Raw genomic sequence first — 25542 nt, forward strand, 5'->3', positions numbered from 1 at the left:
ATTTTTGTGCATTTCGCGCAACCAGAAACTAGCACATAAATAAAAGCACGCGAATATTTTTGCTTGCAAAATGTTCCCAGTAGTTGGTGTCTCGATTCCCACAGAATAAGAAACACATGCAACTTATCTTCACCGCCAGGTGTGGAAAATTAGTAGTGTGAAAATACCTACTTTTACAGTCATCAATGATTACTGCTCATGCTAAATTGCCAATTTGCCACAGGCATAACTCAGTCATGTATGCAATTTTTTAAAGGCTAAATATACTTTAATATGCTTACCTTGTCTTGATGTATCTTCAGTGCCTGTGAGATTACTGCATGGCTGTTCTTGATCCGGTGTCCCTCATCACACACAACCATGTCTGGACCAGGATTGCACAGTGCATTTTTCATGTCTTCAGAAAAAAAGTGAGAAGAGACAGCACAGATTTGATTCTTAGCTTACAGGTTTCTCAGCTTCAAGAACCAGATCAAATTTTCCAACTACAATTTTGTACAGAAGTATCATCAATACAAATAAATGCACACATAAAGATGATGAATGAAATATAGGAACAAACAAATGAATGAATTCATTAATCAATGAGTGGATGAACAAATGAACAACTTGATAAATAAAACACCATATAAACATGATATAAAATCAAATGGGAGAGAGCAAAGATCAGACAGTCAGAGCTGCCGAAAGTAACACATCAAAGTCGATTTTAATTGCAGATGATAATTCCTAAATCAGAGAGGCTGTCCTCTTTCTCTTGTCAGAGCAGAGGAAGATACTGTGTACTGTAAAAGTGGTTTCTTTCGCGGTGGTTTTATTTTCGCGCTTTTCGCGCTTTGAGGTTGAACCGCGAATTTAACATCACGCGAAAATGTTTTGAACTCTTCGCTGATTATAATGCTATCATTTAAACACACGCGAAAAAGTTGGCACCGATGTAAACCGCGAAAGTTTCTGTACGCGAAAGAAACCACTTTTACAGTACTTGGACTTTCATGTATCCCCCCCCCCCCCACCCCCCCATTCTGCTCATATTTCATCTCCCTGGCTTTTCTTATGGGATTGAGATCTTCCCCAGCTTTTACTGTTTTGCTCTCCTGCAGGTGGCATTAGCTCTCCTCCTCCTCTACATCCCCTTCACCCCTTTCCTCCTCTTGTTTTCTCCTGTTACTGCGCCTTCTTCTCTTCCACCTTCTTCTCTTCCTCCTCCTCCTCCTCCTCCTCCCTCCCTCCTCCTCCTCCCTCCCCCTCCTCCTCCCTCCCCCTCCTTCCCCCTCCTCTTCCTTCCCCCTTTTCCTTCCCCCTCCTCTTCCCCTCCCCTCCTTCTCCCTCTCCTCCATCTCAAACCTCCTCTTCCTCCATTCCCTCTTCCTCCTCCTCCTCCCTTCCCCTTCTTCTCCCCACTCCTCCTCCTCCTTCTCCCTTCCCCTTCTTCTCCCCACTCCTCCTCCATCTCCAACCTCCTCTTCCTCCTCCCCCTCCTCCTCCTCACCTATGGCCATGTCTGCGGCTGCCTCCATCTCGTCAATGTCAATAACCTGGGGGGAGGACTTCCCGGACTTGTTGGACCTCTTCTTGGGCCGCCCCACGGCTGTCTGTTTGGACCGCGCCAGCAGACGATACATCTCGTAGCCCATCAGCAGAACGCCTCCTCTCTCTTGCCATTCACCTGACAGTAGTAAAAATGCGAGGTAGCGGTTGAATCATTTGCTTTTTCGACAATGTCATGAAGCATGCATGCATTTAGCATAAGTATGTGTACTCTTCATATAAAGACACAAATATTTCTCTGATGTGCGATTATGTGTACGCTTTTCTTCTCTTCAGCTCATTTAATTCATCATAATCTATATCAACAATGAAGATAAGTTACAGGCCCTAAGCAATCGCAAACTGTCTTGAGGAGAACACAAAACTATGGAAGGTTGCAGCCTCCACTTTGTCTAAAAAAAAGGAGAACGGAGAAAGAAAAAAAACAAGAAAACAACACCAACAACAACACAACAACAACAAAACAAGGAGAAAGGAAAGAAAAAAAAATTGGGAAAAAACACAGGTAGTTAAAATCAAAACAAAACCCATGACTAAATTTAGGTCCTGCTCTGAGATTCTTCCTGAAAAAATGGTGGATCTTTTGACACCCTTGACCCCCTAAGTGGCATGCAGCCCCCTCTAACACACACACAAACACACACAAAATGTTCAAAGGCATGTGGCCAGTAATGCATCTCAATCCCATCATTTCTTTTTGCCCACATCAGAGCCATTCTCTGACTCTCTCACAATCAAACTTGACAAAAATGTACATACTGTATATCCATACACTGGTAATCATGACAATGTTGCAGAATCAAGTTTTATAATTTTGTCTTTAAGCAGAGTGTGACCTAAATGGCTTACACCACAGTAGTTAGCATCATTTATCAATACACTATTAAACAAAGTTTAATTTTTCTCTGCATTTTCAAAGGAGCTCATATACCCCAAACCCCTGCATAGTTTGTCTCAGTGCAAATGGACTTGAGGCATAACACCACACATCAAAAAAATAATGTCTTCCTTTTTTTCCTTTCTTTTCTGGTAGTTGACAGGAGTCAGGATATGTGAAAAACAAACCTAGTCCAAGGTCAAAGAATACAGCAATAATAGTGATGCCAACTTGGAACTTTTTTTCACAACATCAAATTCCTGATACAATTGATATATGCTCAATCATCAGCTTCACAACATTATGTGACGTGATCCAACAACAAAAAGCTAATTCAGACAATTTTTTTAGTTTTATTTTTTAATAGAAAGCACTAAAATACTGACCTATGACCCTCGCCCTGGAAGCAGTGGTCTTGTGCGAGTCATTGAGGACGAAGACGTTGAAGTGCCGGTCCTTCTCGGGGCACCACATGTCGAACTCGGCCAGCCAGTTCTGGAGCGTGTTGATTGGTACGATGCAGAGCACAGTGTGAGCTTGTGTGTGCTTCATAAAGATACTGATGAAGGAGATACACTGTGGAATGGAAGGAGTTAAATGGGATTATAAAAATGAGAAATGGATCTTAATCAACTGATTGGTTCAAAAGCTATCACATAATCAGTCTTTTATTTTGCCTACAGCCCCAAATTTTAAAAAACCCAGTACTAACAACCGCAAGTCTGCACTCAGCTGCATTGCCTGTGTATTAAAATTTCATTGCAACTGTTTGAATGTGCCGTTTTGGTTAGCTTGGAACTGTTGCTGCACTGGGAATCTCACTAAATTTGGTGCAACAGAATGGAAATCATGTTACCATTTTATAAAACAAATAATGCACATTGCTAGGTTGTGCATTAGTAAAATCAAAAATTGTCTAGAACACATTCAGCTTCACCTTATGAAATCTGAACTATTCAAAAGTTCATATTGTGGTGCATAATTGCTACGAATGCCAAGTCCAATCTGCATTATTTGTATAATATCTGAGGCTCTCAGCACACATCATCGAAGAAAATAGCATATACCCCAATTCCGTCTTCCATGTCCAATCTTTTGGATCTGACACTTTCTGTTGATCCCAGGCAAGCACCATTTCTTAACATTTCCTCCATCTCAATGTCTTTTGTTTTTTTAGTTACTTTCCTTCTGTCAAAATACACAATACCATTTCTGAATAATAGCTGCCTGCAATATGTTTTTCTATGGAAGTCATATCACATTACAATTACATGATTGAGGAAATACAATTTCTATCAAAATATCTTTACGTATCTTCAGTATGAGAAGAGAAAGCTCAAAAGATACTCTTGTGGCCCATGCATCCAAACCAAGCAACGAAATTGAGGTCTTTTAAGCTGTTTGTTCACATTCAAATATTGACTTTCCAAACTCTCTGAAAGGAAACTGGATATAAAATTTATCTCTGACAGAATATGAAAAGGTGCTCTTTGCATTCAATGAACTAAAAACAAAATATGACTCATAAACAGCTTAAGGGCTGCGCTATTGTTGAAAAAAGGAAGGTAGGACAGGAAAAAATATCTCATCAATTTGTAAATTCTGGGAAACATCCACAGGAAGTGCTTTTGATAGACTTGCACAATTTCATTTTCATTTCATTTCACTTCTTCGGTCTGTTTCATATCACTCTCATTGTGTTGGTTCTAAGCACGAGAAAATAAGAGGAAAAACATTGGTAGAGCTTTCATGGTGTATACGGGGGAAGGAGACACACATACACACTGTGGCAGCATAAGAAAAAGGAAAGAGACATTCAAAGTGACAGACACAAACAAACACACAGACAGACAGACAAATACAGACATGAGAGAGAGAGAGTTATATACCTGGAGAGTTTTGCCTAGTCCCATGCTGTGAGCCAGAATACAGCCAAAGCCGGAGCTGGACCGGAAGCGGCCCAGAGACTCCACCAAGTTGTCGTACAAGAAACGGATGCCGCCAACCTGTGCATGTGTAACAAGAAAAAGAACAGTAACAGCAAGGCTACCTGAAGTCCACCTTCAACAATATTCATTTTCATATGCAACTCCTCCCAGCATTTCAATGCCATCATTGCAAATGCTGTGAAGTTACACTTTGCTCCAACATGCTCTGAATCGTCACACTTTACAAAACATCACTTCCTTTAAACAAGAATGTTCCGTTATAGAGCATTGGCAGAGTGTACATGTTGGATATGTATTAAGGTGTGGCTATTACAAAGATGGTGCACATGGTTAGCTTTTCATCATTATTCTAAGTCCTTGCTGACACTAAGTGATGACATGTATGTGCTTTGAGTGGCCATTCATAATTTTTCACTCCACGCTATCATGACACCACTGCCGCTGCATAATGATTACATTGTATACGAGTGTGAAGGTGCATTTGTCACAAATTCACCTACACACCTGTATGTAACATACATTTTAATCATGTGTGAGCTACTCGTATTCAACACACAGGATATTCTCGTCAACACAACACACTGGTTTTCACTGACTTCAACGTTTCTGCACACATAACTTCCTGTCATTTCCTAGAATTAGATCTATATGCGTACACACTGTCTCTTGTTTTCACTGCACTGTGACCCATTTTCAATGTTGAGCAAACAGAGGTGTTCTAGTTTCTCATGGACTCTCTCCATGATAATAACATTGGTATAATGTTGACATGGACAAGCAAAAAAAAAAAAAAAAAAAAAAAAAGGTATCTGTTCACCCTTTCAGTCAAAATGCTACTCTATGAAAAGGAAACATGAAATTCCACAGCAGGAATTGTCATATGACTAATGGTATGTAGTTACAACTGTTTATTCAACCCCATTTTAGGATATACAGAATTGAGATAATATCACACATATTTGCACATATGGGACTAATTTTCATCAAAGTATATTTGTGCCAATTCAGGTGGGCGAATAATTATCACTATGTTCCCAAGGAGTTATTCATATTCAGTAAAAATCTTTATCTTATGGCCAAGACAAAAAAAAAAAGACTCAGAATCAAAAAGAATGCTCCTCTCAGTCTTATTTCTAGAAATTCCTCACACCCTTTCTTTTTTTCCCAACAGAGTACATAGACAACCTTTAGATACAAATTTGAAGAGCAACCGTCAATAGCACTATGACTCTAGGAACTTGACAGAAGAAATACTCGCTAAGCACATGGTAGTTTTATACTCCACAGTACTTCTATACAGTTTAACACCAAACACAAAAGTCTACACACTCATTTGAATTAGAGCATGTGGTCTGGTACTCCTACAGACATGAGCCAGTGCTGTTTAATAGAGCAGTGTATGGCACAGAGCTGGTTGTTTGTAAATATACATGTACATCTCCTCCTTTCAACAAAATCTGCTAGAAATTGTCCGAGATCAAGGACAGATCGAGGTCTTTCTTCAGAACACTTAACAGCCTGAATGCATCTGTCCTGGTACATCAGGGCTCTGACACTATTAAAGGAAATCAGCTCCCTACGCAGACCACGCTCAGGCCCAATTATTTAGGAGGCAGTGAATTGTGAGAGAGGATATTTGCAATTTTACGTCCCAGTTGGCAACCCAGTATCTATGTAGCAGCACAAGGACTGAGTTGTCTGCTTCTTACTGTGAGCTCTCTACTCATCATGCAAAATTGAGACTTAACAACCTCGCGGGAGTCCACTTTCTTCCTATTCATCCTCACTCTATCCCTCCTCCTTTTTTGTAATAAGTTACTGTAGTGTCCTACCTCCACAAAATATACTTTAAAGTCTTGAAAGAGGCTATTTATTGTCACATTTTCTAGCAGAAACATTACAACATATTTGACTATGCATATGATAGTATTCCACTTGAATGAATGTCATGTGAATTTTCTCCATAATCCATCATTTTCTGAGACAGGTTCCATACTGTCTCACCTTTAATGAGTGCTATTCATCATTTAGCAGCACAATTCGATAAAAAACTCATTGCGCTGAATTCACAAACCCAGTCTTCACCCCATCTTTGTAGCTCCCCAAATCAGACACTCATCAAACACACTTCAAGCATTCCCCAATCTACGCTTGAAAGTGCCTCACTGTATACAACTAACTGATCCAAAACTTTGTTAATGAACATCCCATGACATAACTAAGAAGCCTCATCCCTTCACAAATCTTGAAATTAGAATGGCAACTGACACTCTTTCTGCATCTTTGGTAGAGGTTATCAATGATTTACCATGTATTGTCAGTCTTTTAGACTACTTACATTTTTCTCTTTGTAATTATTACAGAGACATACTGATTGTACAAAACTAGTGTCTATTATTATTGCCAGTATGTTTCAGCTTCATCCGACTTCCATTTCCATTGGATTTATTTTCAGGGCCACTCATGCATAGTAACTACCAGGAGACAGAGGCATGTCCACTAAATCAAGTACTCTCAATTTCTTGTTAACCCGTTGAGGATGGGCCAATATTGCTACAACATGCATTTCCCATAGACACTTGCCCGAATTTACTCTGGACTAGTCTTCAACGGGTTAAATTGTCCAAAAATAGGCAAACTGATGTAGGAGGAATATCCACAGAATTACGAAAGGATGTATCAAATTTCCTAACGATCCCTCACCCTAACCGATCTACTCACCTGATGCGGCTTGACCACTCGGACGATGTGATCAGGCAGGAAGATGTCCGGTTCGTCCGGCGGATGGTTGACGTTGACCAGGATGAGACCCTGGGCGTCGGGGACGTTGGCCTCATCGTTGGTGTGCATGCCGCTGCTCCCTTCGTCCATGTCGGCCTCCTCATCACTGTTGTCGCTGACCAGGGTCACTTCTTCGTCTGAACTGATGGTAATGACCTCATTCTCTGAAAGAAGAACACAGCATAAGACATTCACTTTACAATTTAAAGGGATGGTATAGTATTGTGAGAATTCAGCCTTTAACTTTTTTGCGAGATATTTAGAAACCACTTTCTGAAATGTTTAATAATAAGCCTAAAAATCTAAAAGAAATTCAGAGCTTATTTGATGAAAATCGGTTTTGAAATGACTGCTATATCCAAAAACAAGGTAAAACAAAGTGATCCTAATAAAAGGTGGGCCCCACCTTTTATTAGGATTGCTTTGTTTTGGATATCTCAGCCATTATAAAACCAATTTTCATCAAATAAACTTTGAATTCCTCTTTGAATTATATGCTCTTTCATATTTCATAAAAAGGTTACTCATTATCTTTAAAAAAAAATATCATCAAAATATGTTGGAAACCTCAAACACAATCTCAGCTGAAAATGTACCATCCCTCTTAGTGTTACATTTTGTCTCGAAGCAAAGCTTTCATCATACTGTCCTCAGTCTCAATCCACAGACTGGTCAATCAAATGCTGCTTATTACCCAAGGTTGACTTGATATTTCCTCACGATGCACATTACTGCTTCAGCAAAACTTGCACCTTGGATTGTTATTATCAGTTTTAGGCAGCAATTTAATATCCAGGTAGCTCCAGCTACTAATTTCCAGTATGAACTATGTATATTCTAGATGGTTCAAGGCTTTAGCAGTCATGCGTAGTGTTCACAGATAATGAAAACTGGAGAAATCTCAATTACATAAAATCACATGCTCATACATTGTATCAAACATCAGTATTTGGGTGTAGGGTTGTATTGCAGCACACTGGATGTTTTAGTTTCTGCTCCATACCAGATGGAAGATGTATTACATAATTTCAAAGTGAGCTACATGTATATGTCAGTAGTAGTAGTAGTAGTAGTAGTAGTAGTAGTAGTAGTAGTAGTAGTAGTAGTAGTAGTAGTAGTAATAATAATAATAATAATAATAATAATAATGATATATTTACATAGCACATTTTCCATAAACATAAATGTTCAGATGTGCTTTACCAGTGGATGATTGACATTAATGAAACAAGTGAGTTTTTAGATGTCAAGTTCAAATCTATTGCAAGCATGCATTCAAAGGGCTATATAAAAATGAAATTAATCTTGAGAACTATGATGTGCTCCCTTTTTTCCCTTTTGTTGTTTAGTTTGCTTTCACTATTATGTGAAATTTTACCGCATACATGTGAAAATAGCTACAGTGTACATTGTACTGTGCCTAAATATATCCTGGGCAAAGTCAAGGAACTGTTTTTTTTTTTCTTTTCTGGGTAAGAATTATCACACATTGTTTGCTCATCTCCCTACAGCATTATGTTTTTTTTTTATCATGTTGATTTTGTGACAGGATCAGAATGAATACCAGAGATTGTGCCAAGTGATATCACTGTACATAATGTGGTACATGTTACTCCGTGTCTGTACATACACGGAGTAGATGTGCAAATAGCCACTCGCTTTTGTAACACTTCTGGTTCACAAGGAAATTCCATGTATTTTGTACACCTCATAATTTCAATGCTTTGAGGAGTCTATAAATATTCAAATCTTGCTATCTTCAATATCACATTTGTGCATGAATGCCGAATACAGACTAATTATGAGCCTTGAATGACATCTGGGGTAAATCATGTTAGTTTGTACATTGGAGCTATTGCTGCTTGAAGAAGAAGAGGAGGGGGTGAGAAAGGGGAAGAAGGAGGAAGAGGAGGAGAAGGAGAGATAGGAGATAGGAAGAAGGTAGAAGGAGTTGGAGGGGATGGGGAAATTAAGACAGTGAAGAAAGACAATGGTGGAAGAAGAGGAAAGATAAAGAAAAGATAAAACAAAGTTAAAATTAAAAAGAAGAGGAAGAAGAAAATGCAGGCATTATAACTACATTATATGTCCAGAGATATTGTAGAATAAGAAAATTTCATGTGCACTTTAATTTTGTGAATTTCGCGCAATTAAAATGCACACGAAAGTTCATGTCTACACTGCAGGCATTCAATGTCAGTGGCAGTTTGCAAAAATTTCATGCCGCAAAAAAAAAAAAAGGCTGATGGCTGCAATTCGCAAAAATTTCATTTTGTGAAAAATATCTTGCTGTACAGTACAGTATCCCCTCAACCATGCAAAAAAAAAAAATAAATAAAAAAGAGAAAAAAAATATAACCTTGACAAAGTCTTCTCACTTCCAAGACTATTCCACTCACAACTGGTAGTTTTCCAAACCACACAATGTACATTTCGTGGGTCTGTGGAGGGGAAATCCCTTTTCTACCCCTCTTCATCTGACATTACATCTCCTGATCATGGGTGTAATCACACACGTGTGTGTACTTCACCCACGATAAAAGAATTGGCTCCCAGTTCTAACAGCAATAGCATTCATGTCCATGTCTGACGTGAGAACAGCCAAACAAAGGCGAAGGATTTCTCAAGTTTTGAAAAGACTGCAATCATGTGTCTCACTGGTTTATAAAAGAATGCAGTTCACAAAAAAATTCATGTGATAAGACCCGAAACACATAAAATCACATGACTACGATCTATTCACGCACGAGTGGAAGGGGGAGAAGAATGAAACTGTAGTCTGTTGTGGTTGTTCACTTGAAGTAGGAATAGGTCTTCAATAACGCCCCCGCACATTATCCATGACATGCTCTAGAAATCTCATAATTTTTCATGAGAAAGATACTTTGAGAATTGAAACTTGAAAGACAATTTTGCATGTGGATTGTGTTTTAACTTGCAACTGCAAACCAATATGACAGAATAAGACAGAATTATTATCCTTTTCTTTTTCTACCCTGGACACAAAAACAAGACATTTATGTTTGGAGAGGAAATATTCTTGCTAGGTGATCAGTTAAAAGATACTGGTTGACTTGAAAAGTTCACAAAATAAAAACAAAAATATAACTTTAGGCAAATACATTGAATAATTTCTTTCTTAAAATCATATTTCACATTTCTCTGAATTACATGCATTTATCAAGTACAATCTGACAAAACATGTCTTCTTACTTCATGCAATTTATTAAAATCACATTTATTCATTTATCTGCTACAAAAAATTGCCATCACAAAATTCAAATTGCTTCACTTAAAATCAAGATTTTGCTTTCAAGTCGCTGAAAGATTTTGCTTTGTTTCAAACTGATCAGTCTTTCCCACTGACACTCACTTTCACCAGTCACACACTACTGTTTTTCATTTGTTTGTTTGTTTTGGGTGTTTTTTTTTTTTTTGTTGGGGGGGGGGGTTACATACACTGTACACATACAATTGTGCTATCCACAGTTTGTGCTACTACCAAACAATCAAATGAATGGAAAAAAAAAATCCTGATATAACAATCATTCCTGCTATACGTCACAAGACAATAAAGCTTCTTTTCAAGATAGCAACAATAAGACACCCCAGTGGTTCATTGCGTCTACAGAACAAGGTTAATTGTCAATGTCGCAGTTTCAACAATGGGGCTTGACATTCTTTTTCTGCTGAAAACCTATTTCCTAGTTTAGAAGAATTCACAGCATCAGGAACTGAATGCACAAACACTACACATTGGTGATTTTTTTTTTCCTTTTCCGTGACTGATGTGAGCTCTTTTCACAGGCGAACAATGAGTGAGCCCAGGGGGATTCCCACCAAAATCACCTCATAGCCTTATCATTGCATACTAACAGTACTATAAACAAGCTGTAACACTATACATTATCATAGGAGTATGTATGCGTTGGCAGTTCCTCCAATGAAATGTATGAACAGTGGGCACCAGACATAATGTGTAATGACACTGCTATTTCAAATCAAACAGCAGAGTGTATATTCCCATTTTGCATTGAGGAATCTACATTGCTGTCATGTTAATCCAACATGCCTCTGTGTGTTATCACTGGTATCATTTATGTGTACTTGGGGGTAAAAATGTGGTTGATTATCGAGTGTTTCATCCATAGTTGCTACATGCATGGCAACATAATGTGAACTACTGCTAGTACACTCACTTTCCTCTGTTTCTGGATTAATGATGATAGGCATATTAGGCACTGAAACAAATTTTACCACCTAACCCGTCTCCAAATGGATAGCATATTTGAACATTTGACTATTTGTATGCTATTTTTTCACATTTAATTCCTAAAGTCAATTTTGTAGGTTGATTCTCTGCATAAGTTCCTCTATAAAATCTATTTCTCCAGCCATTGTGTAAAGTATCCAATTCCATGAACTAATTTGCAGCTATTGTGGAAATATCCAAAAGATACATTTGTTTTTACTCACCAGATATACAAGAGCTGACTATCGACGTGTCATAAGAACACATTTTGAGATACAATGAAGTGCACAATTCTCTACTGACAGACAATGCACTATCCTCCATGGTCTTTCAAGATAAGTTTAATTACTTAATAATAAGCAATATAACAAATGACTAAATTACTCACTTGTGGAAACTATTTTCTAATTTTTTGAAATGCAGAATATAAAATCAGCAGGTCACAATGCTCTACGTAACATATCCCACTCTTTCATAAACTCACTCAGACACTTTTTTGATGGTCTCTTGTCAGCAGCTGTTACTATTAACAGTGTGATTACAAGAAAAATTTTGTATAACTCATCAGCATGTGTTTGCGAAGGCTCATTACATTTGAACGATGCTACTACACTTGCGAAGTACATCTGTATCATGCCCAGACGGATTATGTATGTCATGCATATCAGTAGCTAAATGTTTACATCACTGAAGAATAAAGAGTTGAGCTGAGGAATAAATCATCCAGTTTTTCAGTAAAGACAATTATATTGGCTGGCCAGAAACTGACTGCTATGACCTTATAGCACTAACAGAAAATGAGTGCAATAGAGTTGTTGGATGGAAAATCACAAACATGCTCTGTAATGATACTGTCTGGTTGCACCTTGACAGTACCTAGCCAGTCAACATAAATCCATTATCTCCCTTTCTAGGACATCTTCTATTCCACATTGATCAGATATGTAGTTATAGCTAAAGGCAGTACAGTCTTTTTATGAAAAACACCAAAAAGCAATCAATATTTCTGCTCACCTGGTTTGGATGTTTTGTTGGCATCTCGCTCGCTCTCACTGCCGCTATCGACCAGGATGCATTCTGAGTTGGTGGGGACGGCGGCGGCGGTGGCAGCAACGGCGGCGGTAGCGGAGGTTGACGAAGAGGGGGCGGAGGAGGTTGGGATGTCAGTAGAGGAAGCCCCAGGTTTTGCCTCTTCAGACGACTGGGCTAGGGTGTGAATGGTGGCTGAGACTGCAGCCAGAGCCTCTTCGAGCGTTTCTGCAAAACAAAATACCGTAACTATGAAATTCGAAAACACCATATTGTCTGAATGTGGGATGGACTATCCAAGCATCCACAGACTTATATGAGAGGGTCTTTTTTCAGGATGGATGTAGGTCTAAAAGTCAGCCATGTATAGAAGCGGGAACTTCCACACCACATGTATCAGGGCAATTACCCCACGAGAGCAATTACATCCCCCCCCCCCAACCGGCTAAATACTGGCAAGTGGTAAGGTTAGAGTACAGATTAGGGTTAGAGTTTGGGTAAGGGTTAGGATACAGGATTAGGATTGGGGTTAGGGTCAGGGGAAGGGTCTGGGGTAATTGCCCAGAGGGTAGTTGCCCTAGACCCCACATATAATATCATTTGGAAAATGCTTCTTCAAAGGTGCATTAGTTACTCACCAGCAGGACCAGATGCAGCTTTGGTCTTCTGGCTCTTCTGCTCATCCATCCGCCGCTTCCTTTCCTCCTCCAGCCGTTTCTTCCTCTCCTCCTCCTCCCTCTGGGCATTCAGCGTTTCCGTATCCAGCTGGTCCTCCCGTAAGAATGACCTGTCACGTTAAAGGAGACCTCCGGATGATTTTAAGATTTTTACATTTGAACAACTATAAATTTGTTATACCAAGGACAGAGTTTCAAATTTTTGTGATAATTGGGATGAAGAATATGAATATTTTCAAAATTTAGAACAAATTGCAATGAACAAGGATGATGACATGGCAGAGTCACCATAAGAATGCATGAGTTGGGGCTCAAGGAAGCAGAACAAAAGAAGAAGGTATGCATAGATCATACACAGGTGAACTCGCAAGCAAGCGGTATTGTAATGGAATTACACTGGTACATTTCTGAAATATATGTAGTATGTATAGTATTGTTTCTCTGCTCAAGAACCACAATAAATTCCATAAATCTATACATTGTACATACATTGAGTTGTCGATTTATGTAGTGTGATGTGAAATTATGAAAATCGTCTGAATGTCCCTTTAAGAATGCACAAGGGCAAAAGTGGGAGGAAAACAAGTTTTAGTGGACTAGTCATATCCAATCTACAAGTATATGGTCTTGATCATGTTTGCCTTTATGCACATTAACATTCTAGTGTATTTGGCACATGATTATTATATTTCCTAATGTCATCCCATTCAAATTTCCCATACCATTGTAATATCCTGATTCTCGCATCAGAATATGAATTCAATCATTGATTGAAGGGGAGTTGTAATTCATCATCAAGCATCTTGAAATAAATTTTGTGCTGATGCTACATGTAAGTAGTTATTATTTCATATAAATTGACTTGAATGTACATTTGTAGCATACACATGCAGCAGTTGAGGGACAAATTTTCTTCTTCACACACATCTGGACAAAAGATACACATTGCACACTTACATACCTACATAGTATACCACAGTACTGTACTGTGGATAAAAATCATACACCGTTTCAAGTCCCATAGAACTCAAAATTCATGACTTTGACCCCATGATATATCGATATGTATGGATTGAACAGATAAAAGATAATAACTATGGTGATTAACACAATTTCTTGGAATGTGACTGATAACCAAGTCATAATGGCTCCATGGAACCACTGTCTGGGATGAAAACGCCTTTGTTCAAGTAAATTGCCCTGTCTTTCTACATACAGCTAAAGCTGTACATCACAAGACTCAATGTCATATAAAACTAGTGTCAGATCGTGAACAATGAAAGCCATTACCAACATCTGTATCTAAAAGTTAATTTCTTGATTTGATTAACATCAATATTACAGGGTATCTTCATTTACTGGTTTCTGTTTTTTGTTTCCTTTTTTATATCATTTTAATGTTGAGCAAGTAAATTTTGTCCTCCGATTGTTTTTGTACAGTTGTTATTGAACAAAGGATAAAAATTCAGACACATCAGTAAAGTCAAGAAAAATCTTATGCAAACACATACCAGACATATAATCATAATGTTTACACTTACATGTACATATCTGACCCATAATGATGGAGACAAATAAGATTATGTTTACAACCAGAATTTACCTTTCAAACAGAATTTATAAATACATGCACCTAGGCATGCCCTTGTTTTGCAGCTGTGCACCCCCCCCCCCCATCTTTGGTATAACCATGTCAAAAATCATGAAATACATACTATTAAAAAAAAAAAATTCAGTGATTGAAAAAAAAAAACACACTCAAAAAAACAGAGTGCGTAAAGTAATGCTCTTTCATCTCAAGAAGGATACATATTGATAAAATATGCAGGCCTCATTTTTACTTGTGCTTGAAATGAAAGAGGTTACACTGATTAAAGGATTTTAGCGTTAAACATTTTGTGAGATATTCAGAAACCACTCTATGAGATATCAAAGAGCATGCAATTCTAAAGGGCATCACAAGTTTATTTGCTGAAAATCGGTTTTGAAATTGCAGAGATATCCAAAAACAAGGTGAAACAAAGAGATCCTTATAAAAGGCGTGGCCTGTCACCTTTTAGTATTATCACTTTTTCGGATATCTCAGCCATTTGAAAACCAATTTTCATCAAATAAATGTTGAATCCTTCTTAAAATTTCATGCTCTTTCATATTTCATAAGAGGTTTCTCATTATCTCACTTAGGAATGTTCAAAACATGAATCCCCACCTCAAACCAGTACTGTACAGTCCCTGAAGCCACTGTGTTTTGATCCTCACAACTGACTTAACTTAACTTTTAACCCTTACACTGTATTGTTTGCTGATTTACATGCTCTGAAGTGCTTTGTTTGTTGACTGGCTCAGATGTCTGGAAACTAGATTGTATAAAGTTTCAATGACCAAAAGATTACTTAATCCCCCTAATCCCCATTGTGTCACATTGGTCTTCCTGTTAGCCTTAGGAGGCACTTTGTAATGCTTGAGTGGGCTGGCTAAAACTTTACAACTAGATCAAGTTCATATGGATTACTTAAAGCTGATGAAAAAACTAGAGGCAAGTTAAGCAAAGTGCACGAGCACATAATCATACAGCATTAATCAGTGGCCATCTACCAAGTACTGATATCCCCCCCCCCCATTTTTCTTTTTCTTAAACATCAAATGTGTTGGAAATTTCATGTTCATCAATCAAATTGCTGCCTGTTGGGCAAGCCCTTGTGAGGTTGCAAGACTGCAGTCATTACATGTACAAGTACAGGTATATCGTCATGTTTAGAGCTAGAAGTATTCTAGAGATAGTTGAGGGTTCCCTGCTTGTGCCAAGAGCAACTGGTCCTCTACGATTCAAGACAGGTGATATGCACTTTTGAAGTTATGCAAGTTTGGCTGATTGTGTAAGAGCCATCGTCAAGTCTTACATAAGGGTTGGCAGCACAAATGAAAAAGGCCTTTCACTGCACGTCACAACGCCGTCAATGCATTGCACACAGAGGCAGCTTGCCTCAGTAGCACTTACACACCATCAAGGAGTATTTTCAACTTAATGACTATTCTGGACCAAAAATTATTTGATATTTTAAAACAAAAGGACAAACAATTTACAGACAAACAATAAAACTTAATAAAAATTGGACATAAAATATGGAAGTAATGAAATTGTCAAGATTTGGTAACTAATTGCAAAATAATTCTCAAACAGTTGATCATTTTGTTACCATGAGTGAGCTGATCATATCATTGCCTCACAATTTTCCATTGATCACCTACAAACAAAAAAATTAAGAAAATCCAATTTGTCTGCTACAAAAGTAGAAAACAAAATGCTATCCAATGGTGAATGATTTCAAAATAATGATCAGTCAGATATCAGATGGATTTGATACTGCATAGGAGACAATTGCATTAAAAAAAAGAAATAAAAAACTTGAAATTTCAATATTTTGTGTGTAAACTATTTAGCAAGTTGCTGTCATCAGCAACTTACACTCAACTGCATGATGTTTAGTGAAAATTAGCTAAGATTCACAACTTCATAATTTAAACTGAACTCCCAAATTTTTAGCTGATTTTGATCATATTTTCACTATTGTGCTTTGACAATTTTACTCCTTTTTTTTTTTTAAATTTCAGACTTAACTATTAACTGGTGCGGGATTGTCCTTAAAACAAGTCGTTATCTCCATTGGTGATATGGTTATCGTAATATCTAAAAAATCACTTAATGAATTTACCGCATGAGGCAATTATATACTCGAACACTTCTACATTGATATCTGTATAAAAATGTACCTGCAACAAAAATTTACAGACAAAATTTTGCCTTGGACTGGTGCGACTCCAACATGCTCCTATCACTTTGATACGGCGCCTACTAACAGTCGAGGCCTACATGTACAAGGTGTATGTTATACAATTGATGTAATTGTAAGGTCACACACTGTGACCTTGTGCCGTAATAACATTTTTTTTTTTTTTTGCAACCCATCAAATGGTAAAACATTACATGGTCTATTAATGACAAACAAGACTGCATGCATTGATTATCACTAATATTCTGCCCCCTGTATCTAAGGCAAAAATTGGTATTCCAAAGCTAATATAGCTGAGAAACTACAGATCACATGAGTTAACCTCAGATTAAAGGCAAAGTTGTACTTTACCAATTGCTGTCTCAATGGACAAAATTCCCATGCAAGTTTCAAAAGACAAAATACGGTGTACATGCATTCAGGTATTTGTTTCATATAAAATATAGTTAACATCACGTTCTGTCAGTTTCTTACACTGTACTTTATATGGTATTTAACCATAATTTGTAGTTTGTGTGTATTCATTGTGTTGTGGTGAACCTACTTGTGGTACTTGCCCTTTTAAAGGGGATGGCTAGTAACCGATCAGAGGGAATCAGTGGGAATGCTGGGGGATGGTTGTTCCAATCCTTGTGGGATTCATTTAAGAGTACATTATATATTGTTGTGTGAAAATTATTTGCTTCAGAATGGTCTCATATTCAAGTAATGTGCAGTTTAATGCCCTGTCACTGTACTGGCAGGCTAACCTGGAAACATTAAACTGCACATTACTTGAATATGAGACCATTCTGAAGCAAATTATTTTCACACAACAATAGACATAATGTACTCTTAAATGAATCCCACATTTAAAGAATTGGAACAATCATCCTCCAGCATTCCCACTGATTCCCACTGATTAGTTACTAGCCACTCCTTTAATCTAAAAATACATTTTATAATGCATGACTGAAGATACAGTGTATTCATACTTTGTACTACATCCTGTTAAAATTCAGGCATCGATAAGTAGCACACCCAGCTGTACAAACATACAGTATGTGTATCAGAATCACTGAAGTTTATGCCAGAGTTTTGTTACCTTGATGTAACAACTCTCTGACATGTGTCACACAGCTTTTTCCTGTTTCTTACACAACTTTGTATGTGCTCTGGTAATGTACAAAGTATGCTTCATGAAGAGCATAAACTTGGCATCATAAATCATGTGACTCGAGTACATGCACGATTATACTAGGCCTCACTGTATGAGAGCATAAATATCACAGCAAATGTGGCAAATTTCCAGATAATGGAAAAAAAAAAGGTTTCTATCAACACCTGTTCACAATACCATACATCAGTGGCCCTTGAGAGGCACTTTTTGTCTTGAACTACTTTAGCTGCCGAAATTCAGTGTTATTGACCTTTTCGGAGGAAGGGGTTAACATGCTGTTGATACTGTTTTTACATTGTTTTTCTTTCTTTCTGAGAGGAGAAAAACCTACAGGAACCTTCACATCACAACTTAACGTGATTTTGGATGTTTGGGATGAGAAAGTTTGACGTAAAAGAAGCAAACACTCTGCACAATTTTATTCAAGCATGGGCTATAGCACAAAATGTCAAATTGAGAGCTCAGATTACAACTCAATATCAAGTCATTTGGTCAAATCATGCATTATTTTTACTTAATGGCAAGTGGAACATGCCGAAGCATATAAAACTTGAAAGTACTACACTAACTCAGTACCAAAAAGTAAAACTTGTGTACATTGTACATTGTTGTGTCGATCAATGCAGACTTAAAGGGGAAGGCTAGTAACTGATCAGTGGGAATCAGTGGAAATGCTGGGAGATGATTGTTCCAATCCTTATGGGATTCATTCAAGAGTTCATTGTATATCTATTGTTGTGTGAAAATGATTTGCTTCAGAACGGTCTCATATTCAAGTAATGTGCAGATTAATGCTCCGTCACTGACCAGGGACGCTAACCTGGAAGCATTAAACTGCACATTACTTGAATATGAGACCATTCTGAAGCAAATCATTTTCACACAACAATAGATATAATGAACTCTTGAATGAATCCCATAAGGATTGGAACAATCATCTCCCAGCATTTCCACTGATTCCCACTGATCAGTTACTAGCCTTCCCCTTTAAACACTGAATGAAGAAATGTCTAATACTTAGAGAGGTACATTGTAGAACCATAGGCAGACAGAATTATACTAACCAAGGCCAAAAAGAATTTGTGCGTGAAAAACTTAAGATTTTGTCTTTAGAAGTTGCTTTAGAATCATATCAGCGTGTCTTGGTTTATTTTGAACATACTGTTGTGTGTACAGTGACTGATATTTCTTGACGTGTGTTACAATGTACATTGTTCATATCAACTTTTGTTCATTTCGAGTAGTTATTGGCTCCACAGGAACGTATGCAGATGCATTATTGATCAGGTTTCAAGACGTTGTCAATGAACAGAGAAGCAATAGCTATCCTTGTAGTCCCTGATCAAACAACTAAATAACTCAGCTGGGATGTTAATAATGCTATGTGAAATAGCCAGATCAGTTGTGTGTTTGAATTTGTAATTTACAAGTGATATTTTGGGAACTTCGACAAAACTTGGGGTCACTCTTGACACACATTACTGTCTCTTTCATAAAAAGCTGTGAAAATGTACATCTGAACAATGTGCTGGGGACTGTTTCATATAACTTGTCATCAGTGACAAGTTGTCATTGTAGATGTGACAAGCTACTGAAATCCTTGCATCTGATTGGCTGAGAGCAAATTTGTCATAGAAATGTGGCAGTTGTCACTGATGACAAGTTTTATGAAACGGGTGTAGGTCTTCTATGAGTGAAGATATATTATACAGTATAGGATACATAATTTCAAGTTATTACAGGTACGTGTACACACTGTATCCAGAATGACGCAGTGCAATGGCCGGAAAGGTTGACACATAAGAAAAAAAAAAAAAGAATCAACAAATACACATCAACTTTTAGTACAGTAAAATCAAAAGTTTGCATTACTCACTTTATATTCCTTCTCCTATTTGCTGGCTTGTTCTTTCCCTTTGACTTTCCCTTCTTCTTTCTGGTTCCCTCCCCATTCTCCTCCCCTTCTTTCTCCTCTTCCTCCTCTTCCTCATCCTCCTCTGCCGCTTGTTTCGCCTTCCTCTTCCTCCTCCTCGGACCTGCCTCGGTCCCGCTCTTCTGGCGCCGCCTCTTGGCGGCTCTCTTTTTCGAGCCGGAGGAGTTGCTCTCGGGACCCGCTCCCGGCGGCTCCAGACCCTCTGGCATGCTCACAAAAGACTGCGTCAGCAAAGCGTCTTCTGGCGGATCTTTGAAGGTGTACTCGTCCTCCATCAGGGAGGGCGTGGTAGAACTCGGCCGACTGGCAGGATCATCGTCAATGGAGGATGCCTTGTTGTCGGGCTCTGGGTTCGAGCCCTCCGAGTCGTAGGAGGCATCGCTCTGGAGGCCAGGGGGTAGAAACTCCTCAGAGTCTGACTCACTCTCACTTATTGGGTGGTTTTCACTCATGGTGCTTCTGCCGTAGGTACACAGTTATAACAGGGAGCTGGGAAAAGATTATTTCGAGTCAATTATTGTCCTGCTTCAAGTTGTGTTGTACAGGTGAATGCTACCTAGATGTTTTCACCGAGTTGCTTTCCTGTCTTCATTTCACCTGTTTGTAATAAAGATACAGAAAGACAAAACAAGAATTCAGAACAAACATTTCAACAGAATCAGATCATGGTAAGAGATTCATTAAATTTTACACTAAAAAAGCACTCTGAGAACACAGACCTCCACCAAGCAGCTACTTTCCACCAATGATCTTGCTCTTTAATAGAGATCAGTGATTTCCCTCCATAGATAGTATAGGCCTACGTATGCATACTGTAAAATCACCCGATTTCCCAATAATAAAAACATTTGAAATATCATAAACCCTCAGCTGCATGGTGCGCTTCGCTCTAGCAGAAAGTAGAGCACGCGCTTAGGTTTTTGCTAGGTCGAGGCGCACCACACAGCTGGAAGTTGACGTCGTGAAAAAAGGCCTCTATATCGGAAAATCAGGCGATATTCAGCATGCATGCGTATGGGTGGAAATCTCTATGGAAGAACAAGACAAGATCAGTGCAGTGGTGGAAATGAGCTGCTTAGTGAGAGTTCTGCCCTCTCAAAGTGCTTCTCTAGAAACTAGTTACTACATAAGTTACAAATGTAGATCTAGCTATAGAGAACCCTAGTGATAATGCACTTGTCAATGTAATGACTCACCCCACTACCCCCGGACATGGGTGCGTCATTTCCTCGTTTGGTCCGTCAAATTTGTGACCCAGGTGTTCGTCATTTTACCAGCTTTGTCCGTCAAATTTTTGACTGAGGGGTGCGTCAAAATCCCATCATTGTCGGTCAAAATTTTGACTGAGGGGTGCGTCATGGTACGTCACTTGGCTATGGAAAATAACACGCATTTTTGCACGCTACCGGTCCCGGATACACGTACCGCGAGTGAAATTACAGTGAGCGCTTTCCCGCGGCAAGTGAAAATCAAAGTCGGGAAGCGTTTTGGAATAAGAGGAAAAAATGCTTGCCAGAATCTGGCAAGCAAAGAATTTAAAAGCCACCCTTTCTCCTTACATTTTCCCTCCAACAAACCCATGAAATCATGCATACTCAATCTCAAACCAGGGACTGTTCAGCGATGTAACAACTTAGTTCAATCTTTCCTGTCGAAACGGCAGCAGAAGAACTGCTTGCCGCATGCCATTTTCTGCTCGCGGGATAGCCCGACCAGCTGGCCAGACGCGCGCGCAACGCTGTTAGCTGTGCGAATCTCTACGTACCGCGACTTGGCTGCAGTTACGCAGTACTCGAGCGGGAATATGAATGCCGTGGCGTGGCATGGTGGGGAATGCCCTACCTGCGCTGCAGCAGTATGCATCCACCGCACTAGCAATGGCCGCGCACACACAGCGCATTCTGCACACATGTGATTGTCATGTATGGATTGCATGCACAGAATACATACTACTGTGCGGAATATCGTAGCAGCAGCGTGATGTACGGTGAATGACAATACGGTGCTTACATGGTAAGGGAAACTTGCCGAAACTTGTACAAATTATGTGTACGAACCAAAAGAAAATGAAATTGCTTGAATAAAACGTATGCACAAATCGTTTCAGTATTTACGGGGGTGCGTCAAATGTACCGAGGATGTCCGTCAAAAAAGTGACCGAGGTGTGCGTCACTTTCAACGTGTTGTCCGTCAAAAAAGTGACTGTGGTGTTCGTCACTTGCAGCGTTATGTCCGTCAAAAAAGTGACTGTGGTGTCCGTCAAAAACCCCGAGTGGTCAGTCAAAAAATGACCATGACGCACCCATGTCCGGGGGTAGTGGGGTGCGTCATTACATTGAAAATTTTTTGCGCATTTCGCACATTTCGCGCAACCAGAAACTTTTCTAGCACAAAAATGAAAGCGTGCGAATATTTTCGCTTGCCGTATGTTCCTGTACTTGGCATCTTGATTCCACGGAATTAAAAACATATGAAACTCTTCAGTCTTCTCACCCGGTCAAGCGTGAAAAATTAGTCCCGCAAAAAATATCCACTTTTACAGTTACATTTTGTATTCATCAGATCTGCTAAATACAGTTAGTAGAAAGTAAATAGACTCTCTATCCCATCCCCTGCCCTTAATCATGTTAATGATATTAACTAGGATAGATTCTATCTAGTACAGTAGGCCTACACAATACAAGTAGACGCTAGTCTAGTCTAGATCTATATCAGTAGACTATATAAAAATGTTAGCTTTTTTTAGGACATAGACTCTAGTTAGTCTAGAGACTAGAGTGTAGACAACTCATCTGAACTAGTACGTAGTAGTAGTGTAGTGTAGGCCTAGTGAGTAATCTCTAACGTTAACAGGTTAGAAATTCTTGTGGTAGACTGTCTAGGATTTGCTAAAATATTATTATTAGCTAGCTGCTCAGCTCAGTGTGGTGTGCTTACTGGGCCAGCCCAGGCATGGCAATGTCAATGAATGAAACTGAAATTCTCCGCTACCTACCGTACACACTCAATGCTAACACAGGTACAGGAATTTGTGGTTGATGGAATCGTAGATTCCACATTCCAATTTACTACCAAAATTGCAAAATACTTGTTCAAGAATCTGCAGGACCTACGATATGAAAAACTGCCACCCAGTCTCAGTGAAATTGCTACAGTCGCACGTCCGTTCTTTATCAACTCAATAACAATGTCAGCCTTGGTCGTTGCATAACGCCGTGTTCCATAATAATCCCGTTGCGTTGTATAACACGGTACACGTCGAGGCCGTGTCACCGTACACACAATCAATCGACGATCCCCGACACCTGAATGAAGTCTAATGCCGTGTGACTGGACTGTGTGGCTTGGCACAGGTTGAATCATCCTCTCATACCATCTTCATCAACTCACGAAATCAAACGCTTTTCATTAAAATACACACATACAAAGAGACAACATTCTTATGAAAATTTTACGTACCGCACACCGCCATGACTTCGAAGATCAGTCTCGTTTTAAAATACGGATACACCACAAAAACGCAATGTGCCTTGTGTATGATGAGAGCTGTACGTAGTAGCTTTTCGCGGATATGTCCACTGCGCACATAATCACCCGGATATTTATGCATGCACTTCTCGCCTCGCTAGGCGAAAAACCCCGAAGACCATAGCAGCATAATATGCACTGCGCAGCTGCGGTTCCTTCATCTGCTGCATGCCTGCCTGTACTGCTCGCTGCGTGCCGCTGGCTAGCTCCCGTATGCATTCATAATGCATGCAGCTTCTCGTGCATGCTAGGTTTTTACATGACATCCTCGACCCTCATTTCGCTGAAACCGGACTTTCCCCGTTGTTGAAGATTTCGCTGCGTCACTCTAGTGTTCGAGAGATGGCGGCAATCGAGCCAAAATACGGAGGGATAGCGAAAAGACGTGCAAGCTGTACAGTGCGTACAGTACATGACCATTGTATTCTGAAATTCTTCCTAGGAAGAAATTTCTTTTAAAATCAGGATTTCTTTCTAAGCGGTATTCTAAAAGTCTTCCTAAGTGTCTTCCTAAGTCTTTCCCTATCAACTTTGGAAGGCATGCAAATGTTCGGAACAATTTGGCATAATTTATTGTTGTAGGCCTATTCTTTATTTTGTCTATTTGAGTATTATTATGTTTGTTTATTGTTTGCCAACTTCTTCTCGCTCATGTTTGAACATATTATGCATACGGGTATATATCTATCATTTCATTTTTGAAGAGCCATGAGCACTGAAAAGTGGACCTGTGCGCTATACAAGTGGCCAGGCGCGCCGGAAGCAGTATTGGATTGGGGGGGCAAACATTGGAGGGGGCTCAAGATTAGACCATGCATATGTTACACAATATACACATACACACACACACACACACACACACACACACACACACCCATCTATTATATATATATATATATATATATATATATATATATATATATGTATATATATATATATATATATATATATATATATATATATATATATTATTATATGTAAAGTGGCCTACGGTGGGTCGAAACATGGGGGGAACCATAAAGTAATTTTGACGGTCTGTATGTTTGTGCGTGTGTGCGTGAGCAATAATGGGACTACAATACATTACGGAATGTGATACATTCAACAACGCAGTCATTGAGGAACATTGTAAGTTTTCTTTACATGGATTATGGAATGATGGTGTGAAACGATCGACAAATTAGATACTGTCAGCAACATAAGGTGAATGGCATAACAATAAAATGCGAGCGAGCGAAGCGAGCGAGCTTGAAAATTTTGATATTCTACAGTTCCAAAACTGGAGTTTTAATTGTAGCTATATATACATATTTCGCTTTGAAATAAATGGGGGCGCATCGGGCGCAACTGCTGGCAATTATTGGCAGCAACACTAGGGGAATGGCATAACGATTCAATGCGAGCGAGCGAAGCGAGCAAGCTTGAAAATTTTGACATTCTACAGTCCCAAAACTGGGGTTTGTAGCTTTATCTTTCACTTTGGAAATAAATGGGGCGGCGCATCGGGCGCAACTGCTGGCAATTACTGGCAGCAACATTAGGAGAATGGCATAACGATTCAATGCAAGCGAGCAAAGCGAGCGAGCTTGAGAATTTTGACATTTTACAGTCCCAAAACTCCCGTTTGTAGCTATATCTTTCGCTTTGGAAATTAAGGGGGGGCATCGGACGCAACTGCTGGCAATTACTGGCAGCAACATTAGGAGAGTGGCATAACGATTCAATGCGAGCGAGCGAAGCGAGCGAGCTTGAAAATTTTGACATTTTACAGTCCCCAAACTCCCGTTTGTAGCTATATTTATCTTTCGCTTTGGAAATTAAGGGGTGGGGGCATCGGGCGCAACTACTGGCAATTACTGTCAGCAACATTAGGAGAATGGCATAACGATTCAATGTGAGCGAGCGAAGCGAGCGAGCTTGAAAATTTTGACATTCTAGAGTCCAACAACTGCCGTCGTAGCTATGTTTTTCGCTTTAGAAATTAAGGGGGAGGCGCACCGGGCTCAACTGCTGGA

General features: G+C 39.2%; 1 protein-coding gene across 1 annotated transcript; it reads right to left on the reverse strand.

Moving 5' to 3' along the window:
* Window positions 1–281: 281 nt before the first annotated feature.
* LOC139722886 (helicase ARIP4-like) lies at window positions 282–23658 on the reverse strand (the record flags this gene model as incomplete). Its single annotated transcript, XM_071634166.1, has 9 exons — window positions 23459–23658; window positions 19943–20596; window positions 13078–13226; window positions 12425–12667; window positions 7099–7322; window positions 4318–4434; window positions 2815–3004; window positions 1493–1669; window positions 282–397 (listed from the first exon to the last, which is right to left on the reverse strand). Coding segments are annotated over exons 2-9 (1725 nt in total), but the record flags the coding sequence as incomplete, so codon positions are not given.
* Window positions 23659–25542: the final 1884 nt, after the last annotated feature.

This window comes from Diadema antillarum, unplaced genomic scaffold, assembly GCF_040938485.1.
Source record: "Diadema antillarum isolate AM-2024a unplaced genomic scaffold, OU_Dant_1.0 scf00000176, whole genome shotgun sequence".
NCBI classification, from domain to species: Eukaryota; Metazoa; Echinodermata; class Echinoidea; order Diadematoida; family Diadematidae; genus Diadema; species Diadema antillarum.